Raw genomic sequence first — 10617 nt, forward strand, 5'->3', positions numbered from 1 at the left:
ATATTTTTTAATCACTCCAACTGAGTTATTGAAGTGGTGGCTGTGCATTTGCTTGACACTTAGTTGAAAGGAGGCACTGTAAAGTGATGAGGAATTAACCTAACCGGTGACTCCGGATCAAGATGAGGTTAGGTTAGGAAACGTAGTGTTCATCTGACTTCTCAGAAAGGCTGTTTTGTAAGTGATTGTGAAAGACTGTGCGTGATGTGATTTTGAACGTTGGACAGAGTTCATCCGTTTTGTTTGTCTACTGTCTCACTGGTGGCTATAAAGGGGCAGTGTGCAGTGGTACAACGCACTGTGAGTCTACAATCACAGGGAGAAGGTACAGTAAAACATTGCTGTTGAGTGTGTGTGTGTGTGTGTGTGTGGTTTGGGGGGGAAGTAAGGGGACGTGGATAAGCCTTTGAGTGTATCGATATCATGTTTTCTACCGTTGCTCTCATCTCTAGAATGAAGTCCCTCCTGCTCCTTCTACTGGTGGCTGTTACTGTCTCATCTGTGGTGTCTAAACCCCTTCCGGAAGACTCTGAAGCAGAGGTGCACAAGGAGTTTGAGACATGGAAAGTTAAATATGGTAAAACTGATTCAGTACTAATATTTCACCAATGGATATTTACACTGAGTGTACAAAACATTAAGAATGCCTTCTCTTTCCATGACATAGACTGACCAGGTGAGTCCAGGTAAAAGCTATGATCCCTTATTGAACCATTCATTGTTAAATCCACTTCAATCAGTGTAGATGAAGGGGAGGAGACAGGTTAAAGAAGGATTTTTAGGCCTTGAGACAATTGAGACATGGATTCTGTATGTGTGCCATTCAGAGGGTGAATGGGCAAGACAAAAGATTGAAGTGCCTTTGAACGGGGTATGGTAGTAGGTGCCAGGCGCACCGGTTTGTGTCAAGAACTGCAACACTGCTGGATTTTTCACGCTCAACAGTTTCCCATATGTATCAAGAATGTTCCACCACCCAAAGGACATCCAGCCAACTTGACAACTGTTGGAAGCATTGAAGTCAACATGGGCCAGCATCCCCGTGGAATGCTTTCGACACCTTATAGAGTCCATGCCCCAACGAATTGAGGCTGTTCTGAGGGCAAAAGGGGGGGTGCAACTCAATATTAGGAAGGTGTTCCTAATGTTTGGTATACTTTGTGTATAACTGTATTGACAATGAATGAGTTGTCAACATTTTAACACAGAAAGCTAAATTTAGAGTACATTTGCAGGGAAGAGCTATCCGTCTACAGAGGAGGAAGCCAAACGTAAGGAGATGTGGTTAGCAACGAGGAAGAGGGTGATGGAACACAACATGAGAGCAGGAAATGGATTAGAGAGCTACACCATGGCGGTCAATCACTTTGCTGACTTGGTATGGTTCAATATTTACTGGTAAATTATTAACTTTAAATGTAGTTAGTTTAGAAACTCTAGCTCAGCCAGTGGCTTTACAATAACATTCAAAATCAGGTTTAGGCATATATTTTTAGTTTTAAATTATTTATATCTATTGTAGTTTGTTACTAATATGATATTTTCTTAGCAGCCCCTGTTGAGTCTCTGTGTCTTTGCTTCCTCTCACAGACTACTGAGGAGGTTCCTAAAGGACTTTTGCCCATGGTAAGGTGCCACAGTCAATACAATGCATTGCCCTATATGGTTAATAATAATAATTGTATGATGAAGAACTCTGTCTTGTGTCTCAGCCTCGACCTGAGGAAGAAGAGGTGGACAAAGAGTTTGAGATGTGGAAAACTCACCATGGTAAAACTGGTTCAATACTAACTGAATTCACAGGAGGTTGGTGGCACCTTAATTGGGGAGGACAGGCTCGTCGGTAATGACTGGAGCGGATTATGTGAAATGGTAATAAATACATCAACACATGGTTTCCATGGTTTCCAGGTGTTTGATGCCATTCCATTTATTATGAGCCGTCCTCCCCTCAGCAGCCTCCTGTGACTGAATGAGGCTTTATTTTAAGGCAGTGGCCGTGTCTGAATACCCATAATAGCGTACTACATACTTAAACTGCATACTCATTTCGGCGTTTGATCTAGTAGAATTCACTCGTCTTTTCTGACTCACGTATTTGACAACAGCTGATAAACAGATAAATTGACGCGCTGTACCAAAATGAACGAATGGCGGGAGTCGACGCAATTGGGCATTAGGTGACATATTCAGAGTACTATTTTTCTAAATGTCACATACTATAAAACAGTCTTTTTTCGCATACTATTTAGTACGCTAGTATGGTTATTTGGACACAACCACTCTTTCCACTGGTAGTAGCATGGTGACCCCTAAATAATTAAAGGAAATAAGCTTTTAAAATGAAGTGTGGTGTTATCCAAGTATTGGTGAATGCAGGTGCTAATATTTACTAAATGGACATGTTTGTAGGTAAGACGTATAACTCCACCAAGGAGGAAGCTAAGCGTAAGGAGATCTGGCTAGCTACTAGGAGAAGAGTGATGGAACACAACAAGAGAGCAGAGAATGGCTCAGAGAGCTTCACCACAGGGATGAATTACTTCTCTGACATGGTAAGGTGGTGCCATTATTTATTGTCAAATAATTATCAAATTAATCAGAATTAATTAAAGTCTGTTGAATATTCTGCTACAAACAGCTTGTCTAATATTTTATAGTCTCATTTTTGAGTCTCTGTCTTTTTTACACCCCAGACTTTTGAGGAGGTTCCTAGAGGAGGCCTTATGGTTGTGTCTAAGCCTCGAGATGGAGAGGAGGAAGCAGAGGTGGATAAAGAGTTTGAAACGTGGAAGGTTCAACACGGTAAAACTGGTTCAGTACTCACTGAAAGAAACAAAACTAGTCACCAGTGGTAGTTGACTAAAACAGTATGAACAATACAGACGTTATGTCTCAATGTTATCTGAACATTTGCAGGGAAGAGCTATGGTTCCACCGAGGAGGAAGCCAAGCGTAAGGAGATCTGGCTAGCTACTAGGACAAGAGTGATGGAACACAACAAGAAAGCAGAGAATGACACAAAGAGCTTCACCATGGGGATGAATTACTTCTCTGACATGGTATGATGTAGCCTGGTCAGTGGGCGCTATGGATCTCCACTATTGTCTGAGCTTGATGTGCCCAACGACTGGTCCGTACATAAAACATTCAAAGGCTTCGATTTCCTCCTTATCTCGATTTAAATGCGAGAAGGCAAAACATTTTGGGGAAAATATGAGTACTTTCTTTATGAAACACCATTTTCCACCACCATGCTAGTGGCTAATGTTACGTCCTGATGTTGCACCCCGCGTTCATCCAGGGGTAAACAACGGACTGTTGCAACCTGATTGGGTGAACACGATACGCAACATCCGGGACTAGCATTCCTAGGCATTAACCACTAGCATGGTGGTGGAAAATGGTGTTTCATAAAGAAAGTACGTATATTTCCCCCCAGGAGGAAATCGAAGCATTTACAGCCTGAATTGAGCATGTTTTATGTACGAACCGGTCGCCGGGAGACACGAGTATATTACCGTCTGGGCACATCCAGTCCAGACGATAGTGGAGATCCATCGTGCCCACTAGCATTATGGATCTCCAGCTAATATTTACTGTCAACTTATTCTCAAATTAGACAGAAAAAAGGCAGTTCAGTTCAGCTAAAGTGAACAGTTTGCTGTCTTATTTTGGACAGAATCGCGTTATTGGAAACATGCTGTTCTGAGGGCAGACCTGGTTGTGGCTAGATACACTACATGGTCAAAAGTATGTGGACACCCCGTCAAATGAGTGGATTCGACTATTTTAGCTACACCTGTTGCTGACAGGTGTATATAATCGAGCACACAGCCATGCAATCTCCATAGACAAACATTGGCAGTAGAATGGCTGAAGAGCTCTGTGACTTTCAACATGGCACCGTAATAGGATGCTACCTTTCCAACAAGTCATTTCGTAACATTTCTACCCTGCTAGAGCTGCCCCGGTCAACTGTAAGTGCTGTTATTGTAAAGTGAAAACAACAACGGCTCAGCCCGGAAGTGATAGGCCACACAAGCTCACAGAATGGGACTGCCGAGTGCTGAAGCACCGAGCGTGTAAAAATCGTCTGTCCTCGATTGCAACACACACTACCAAGTTCCAAACTGCCTCTGGAAGCAACGTCAGTCAGAACTATTCATCGGGAGCTTCATGAAATGGGTTTCCATGGCCGAGCAGCTGCACACAAGCCTAAGATCACCATGTGCAATGCCAAGCGTCGATTGGAGTGGTGTAAAGCTCACCGCCATTGGACTCTGGAGCAGTGGAAACGTGTTCTCTGGAGTGATGAATCACACTTCACCATCTAGCAGTCCGATGGACTAATCTGGGTTTGGTGGATGCCACGAGAATGCTACCTGCCCCAATGCATAGTGCCAACTGTAAAGTTTGGTGGAGGAGGAATAATGGTCTGGGGCTGTTTTTCATGGTTTGGGCTAGGCCCCTTAGTGAAGGGAAATCTTAACACTACAGCATACAATGACATTCTAGACGATTCTGTGCTTCCAACTTTGTGGCAACAATTTGGGGAAGACCTTTTCCTGTTTCAGCATGACAATGCCCCCGTGTGGAAGAACTTGACTGGCTTGCACACAGCCCTGACCTTAACCCCATTGAACACCTTTGGGATTAATTGGAACGCCGACTGCGAGCCAGGCCTAATCGCCCAACATCAGTGCCCGACCACACTGATGCTCTCGTGGCTAAATGGAAGCAAGTCCCACAGGCAATGTTCCAACATCTATTGGAAAGCCTTCCCAGAAGAGTGAAGGATGTTATAGCAGCTAAGTGGGGTACAACTCCATATTAATGCCATGATTTTGGAATGAGATGTTCGACGAGCAGGTGTCCACATACTTTTGGTGTATGTTCGAGTCGCGTCAGGGACAATTTTAACGTTTTAGCTAACCCTAACCCTTTTCCTAACCTTAATCTAATTATCCTAACCTGCTACTTTAATTATCCTAACCTGTTGTGAAAGTTTTCCTAAACTGTTATGGAAAGTCGTTTCCGCTTTAATGTAACTTCTGCTTATTTTTGAGTCTGTCTTTTTTTGTGTTTTTTTTCAGGCTACTGAGGAGGTTCCTAAAGGTCTTTTTTCCATGGTTTTGTTTTCTCCAGCTGGAGAGGATGAATCCGAGCTGGACAAAGAGTTTGAGGCGTGGAAAATTAAACATGGTAAAAGTGGTTCAACACTGAAAAAGACCAAAATGATATTTTCTCAGATGACATACAGAGCCATTTAAAGAGTCACCAGTGGGGGTTAAACCAGTACTACCAATGTAGACGCTGTCTGAATGTTACCTGAAAATTTGCAGGGAAGAGCTACGAGTCCCCCGAAGAGGAAGCCAAGCGTAGGGAGATCTGGTTAGCTACTAGGACGAGAGTGATGGAACACAACAAACGGGCAGAGACTGGCTTGGAGAGCTACACCATGGGGATGAATCATCTTTCTGACAGGGTATGATCACTGTCAGGAAGAGGCCTACTATACAAAAACGTTTAACTTGGGGGTTGCTTTTTGGATACTAATGATATGTTTCTTATACTTACTTGATACTATGCATGTTGCTTCCTTTCACAGACTACTGAGGAGGTTACAGGACGCAGGGTAGGGTGACGCACTTATTGCTATGCACTGCACTTATAAGGTTCATGAACATATGAATCAATCATTTGTGGTGGTAATTGTATGATCAAGAACTCTTATTCCTCAGCCTCAAGATGGGGAGGAAGCCGAGGTGCACAAGGAGTTTGAAACATGGAAAGTTCAATATGGTAAAACTGATTCAACACTAACTGAAATAGATATTTCCTGTATACATTAAGTCAAACTCATTAAACAAGTTGACTTTTTTCATGCTTGCAGGAAAGACCTATCCGTCCACCGAGGAGGAAGCTAAGCGCAAGGAGATTTGGCTAGCTACTAGGAAGATTGTGATGGAACACAACAAGAGAGCAGAGAATGGCCTGGAGAGCTACACCTTGGCAGTCAATCACTTTGCTGACTTGGTATGGTGTTATTATTAATTGTGAAATTCAGATTAGTCTGAAAGAAATCAGGGTTGTTATTTCTAGTTATATATTACTATGTTGATATACGTTATAAGTTGATATAAGATTTGTCAAACAAGTCTAAAGTTGTTTGTCGTCTTTTTACTTCCAGACTAATGACGAAGTTCCTAGAGGACTTCTTCCCATGGTAAGGTACCAGCGTTTCAAGATTTAATGTGTTCAATGCTACAATGTAATTTAACTGAAAATACAGCACCAGTCAAAAGTTTGGACACACCTACTCATTCAAGGGGTTTTCTTTATTTGTACTATTTTCTACATTGTAGAATAATAGTGAAGACATTAAAACAATGAAATAACACATATGGAATCATGTAGTAACCAAAAAAGTGTTAAACAAATCAAAATATATTTTATATTTGAGATTCTTCAAAGTAGCCACCCTTTGCCTTGATGCCGGCTTTGCACACTCTTGGCATTCTCTCAACCAGCTTCATCTGGAATATTTTTCCAATTGTGGAGGACAGGTCATCTGATGCAGCACTCCATCTGTAAGGGTTGGTGTGAGGTGTGTAGGATAGACAGTAGACAGTAGGCAAGGATGGTGAAACAAGGATCTTTACTGGTGGTCCAAAAGCCAGGTTACAAAACAACGGACTATACACGAAAACAAATGAGGAGCACATAGGTCTCCAAAAAACAGTCTGACAACAAACAATACGAAATACTAACTCTGACTGGAAAAACACAATGACACAGGGAGAACACTTCTCGAGTACCTGTAACTCCGTCACGTGATCCGACACTGATACGTCCTGCTTGACATCAAGGAACTAGCAGAGAAAACTGAGCAAGGGAACACAGGGAAGTGAGGGCATAAATACACAGGTGAATCAGATAGCCACAGGTGACACCAATAGGCAGATAATTAGTCCCGACTGTGCTTGAGGAGGTGCCTATGGTTGTCGGAGGATGACACGTAGTGGGTCGCTCCGGAACTGCGACCCACTCCTGTAACATCCATCACTCTCCTTCTTGGTCAAATAGCCCTTACACAGCCTGGAGGTGTGTTGGGTCATTGTCCTGTTGAAAAACAAATGATGGTCCCACTAAACGCAAACCTGATGGGATGGCGTATCGTTGCAGAATGGCGGGCGAAGATGAACTACGACGTCCGCAGACTTTGTTAGAGACAGGTTTGCACTTTCCACATACCTTGAGAAGTAGTCCACCACTAACAAGTAGGTGGTGCTTTTCAGAGTGAACAAGTCAGCTCCTAATCTTTGCCAGGGTCTCTCAGGAAGTTGTGATGGTGTGAGTGGTTCTGTGTGGTTTGTGCGCTCGTTGATGCATGTCCTGCAGTTAAGCACAAGTTTGTTCAGTTGCTGGCTGAGTCCAGGCCACCACACAGCCTGTTGTGCCCGTTCTCTGTACTTGACCACACCTTGATGACCCTCGTGCAGCTTAGAGAGGACATCATTTCGTAAGGCTGATGGAATGACAAGTTTTGTTCCTTTCAACAGAAGACCGTCGTGCACTGTGAGAAAAGCGCATTCTGCCCAGTACAGTTTCAGTGGTCCTTTGCATCCGCTGAACTCAGACCATCCTTCCTGACACATTGTCATGACTTTTGAGCACACACTGTCGGCTTTGAGCAATCGTGTAGGAGTATCTCATAAGTCTCATCCTGAAGCGTTGGATTCGTGGGGGAAGGGTGTCCAAGGGTTGGTTCCCCAGAAGGCTCAGGAGTGGTTTGTGATCAGTTTCAAGCTGAAAGTGTTGACCAATGAGAAAGTCTCTGAATCTGTCACATGCCCATGTCAGCCCGAAAGCTTCTTTTTCCACTTGAGCGTATCTCTGCTCTGTTGGTGTGAGAGACCGGGAAGCGTAGGCAACGGGTCTCCATTCCTCGCTCTTCTTCTGCAGCAGCACTCCTCCTAGTCCGTAGGAAGACGCATCGGCTGACACCTTAATCTCTTTGTTTGGGTCGTACAGGGCTAGCACGGGTGTGGATGTCAGCTCCTCCTTCAGCTCTTTGAAGGCTCTGACTTGGTCAGCCCCCCAGTACCAATGGTTTTTCTTTGAGAGTAGGTCTCTGAGAGGTTTGTCCTTTTCTGCTAACTGAGGGATGAACTTTTCCAGTTGGTTCACCATTCCTAGAAAACTCTGTAGCTCGCTGACGTTGGATGGCTCCGCCATTTCCTTGACAGCCTCCATCTTTGTCGGGTCAGGCTGTACTTCTTTGTCCAAGATAATGTGGCCCATGAACTTCACTTCCTCCTTCGACAGGTCACATTTGTCCATGTTCAGAGTTAAGCCGGCTTTTTCTATCTTCTGCAATGCGGCATGAAGTCTTGCATCATGCTCCTCCTGAGTTTGTCTCCAGACCAACACATCATCCATGTGACAGACCACACCTTCCAGGCCTTCAGTGACCTCTGTCACCATTCTGTTCTGGATGTGTTCAGGTGCTGAAGCGATGCCAAAAGGCAGACGGTTTAAGTAGTAACGTCTGAAAGGTGTGATGAAGGTTGTTAGCTTAACTGACTCCTCGGCTAGCGGGATCTGCCAGAAGGGATCTGCCCATGTCCGCGTTGAGCTTGCTGAAGATCTTTGCCCTGGCTAGTGAGCCAAGGGTCTGTTCGACAGTGGGAAGTATGTATTTTTCTCTACACACTGACTCATTGAGACTGGTGAAATCGACACATATCCGCACGTCCCCGTTCTTCTTTGGGACAACCACCATGCCGGCGCACCAGTCCATGGGGTCCTCCACTCTGGTGACAACCTTGAACCCTTGCATGTGCTCTAGCTCTTTCTTGACTTTTGGCAGTAATGTCAGAGGAATCCGTCGTGGAGTATGAAGTGAGTATGGTTGTTGTACTGTGCCAAGACCGCTGCACAGCTTTGGATAGCTTTCTTTCAGTGTCTGTAAATCAATGCTGTCGAGTCGAGCAACTAGCTCAAGCTTTGTGATAGCTGGTCTGCCTAGTAAAGATCTGTGTAGATCTCTGATGACATACACGTCCTCCAGTGTTTCCTTTTCTCCTTTTCGTAGAACCACACTTGCGATGCCGATCACGTCCAGCGGTGCTCTTCCTGGTCCTAGCAGAGGTTTAGTTGTTTTTTGCAGAGCTGGCTTGCTGGTTCCTGCAAAAATGTGATTGAACACATTGTCTGGGATAACAGTCACATTGGCACCAGTGTTTATTTTGAATTTCACATTTCTCTCCATCACATGAATGTCAATCATCCATGGGTCACCTCTTGCTGTTATTGTTCCTAGGAAAATGCTACCATCCTCTTCTTGAACCTCGTTTACGGTTCTTGACTTGGTATTTAACCAAATAGGGCTATCTTCTGTATACCGCCCCTACCTTGTCACAACACAACTGATTGGCTCAAACACATTAAGAAGGAAATAAATTCCACAATTTAACTTTTAACAAGGCACACCTGTTAATTGAAATGCATTCCAGGTGACTACCTCATGAAGCTTGTTGAGAGAATGCCAAGAGTGTGCAAAGCTGTCATCAAGGCAAAGGGTGGCTACTTTGAAGAATCTCAAATATCAAATATATTTTGGTTTGTTTAACACGTTTTTGGTTACTACATGATTCCATATGTGTTTTTTCATAGTTTTGATGTCTTCACTATTATTCTACAATGTAGAAAATTGTAAAAATAAAGAAAAACCTTGGAATGAGTAGGTGTGTCCAAACCTTTGACTGGTAGTGTACAGTGATGAAAAGGTTGTGTTAACCTGTTTCTCTTTCCCATTCATCCTCCTGCCCCTGACCACTCATCTCATCACAGGGTATGCTTCCATTCACATTAGTCACTAACACTGCACTCACTACACTCTTTTTCACAAACCTTGACTACAATGACCATAGTCTTAAAAAAATATTAAGGAACCCTTCACATTTACTAATGTTACACTCCTAATTCACAAAACAATCAGATATTGATTGACTGTTTATTTCCTCCAACAGGATGAAAAAGACTGGACCCCATGAGGAATTAACTATTCCGTAATTTACAATAAATATAAACACTACACTTTAAATTCTTGTGTCCATTTTTTCCTTTATTTTATACCAGCCAATATGGCAGGGTTCCCCAACTGGCGTTCCGCGTGCCGAATTTGGCCCGTGGGTGGTTTTATTTGGCCCCCAAAGTAAAAAAAAAAAAATATATATATATATATATATATATATATATATATATATACAGTGCCTTCGGAAAGTAATCAGACCCCTTTACTTTTTCCACATTTTGTTACGTTGCAGCCTTATACTAAAAAGGATTAAATAAAAACAAATCCTCAGCAATCTTCACACAATACCCCATAATGACAAAGTGAAAACAGGTTTTTAGAATTTTAGCAAATGTATTAAAAAAACTACTGAAAAACCTTATTTACATAAGTATTCAGACCGTTTGCTATGAGACTCGAAATTGAGCTCAGGTGCATCCTGTTTCCATTAATCATCCTTGAGATGTTTCTACAACTTGTGGACATGATTTGGAAAGGCACACAGGTCTATAAAAGGTCCCACAGTTGACAGTGCA

General features: G+C 43.1%; 1 protein-coding gene across 1 annotated transcript; it reads left to right on the forward strand.

Annotated features, from left to right (window-relative positions):
* The first annotated feature begins 252 nt into the window (after positions 1 to 252).
* LOC311121925 (cystein proteinase inhibitor protein salarin-like) lies at positions 253 to 10111 on the forward strand. Its single transcript, XM_084196356.1, has 15 exons — positions 253 to 325; positions 453 to 577; positions 1236 to 1378; positions 1591 to 1626; positions 1713 to 1770; positions 2413 to 2555; positions 2697 to 2805; positions 2920 to 3062; positions 5097 to 5205; positions 5346 to 5488; positions 5612 to 5638; positions 5745 to 5805; positions 5897 to 6039; positions 6194 to 6229; positions 10037 to 10111. The coding sequence occupies exons 2-15, from the start codon at positions 454 to 456 to the stop codon at positions 10040 to 10042; spliced, it is 1281 nt and encodes a 426-aa protein (XP_084052482.1). The 5' UTR covers positions 253 to 325; position 453; the 3' UTR covers positions 10043 to 10111.
* Positions 10112 to 10617: the final 506 nt, after the last annotated feature.

Source organism: Coregonus lavaretus, assembly GCF_964263955.1.
Source record: "Coregonus lavaretus genome assembly, contig: HAP1_SCAFFOLD_2970, whole genome shotgun sequence".
In the NCBI taxonomy this organism is placed as follows: Eukaryota; Metazoa; Chordata; class Actinopteri; order Salmoniformes; family Salmonidae; genus Coregonus; species Coregonus lavaretus.

Coding starts and splice junctions, on each gene's coding strand:
- LOC311121925 (XM_084196356.1), top strand. CDS start 454: ATGAAGTCCCTCCTGCTCCTTCTACTGGTGGCTGTTACTGTCTCATCT. Junction 1,379..1,590: donor TCAATCACTTTGCTGACTTG/GTATGGTTCAAT, acceptor TTCCTCTCACAG/ACTACTGAGGAGGTTCCTAA. Junction 1,771..2,412: donor GATGTGGAAAACTCACCATG/GTAAAACTGGTT, acceptor ACATGTTTGTAG/GTAAGACGTATAACTCCACC.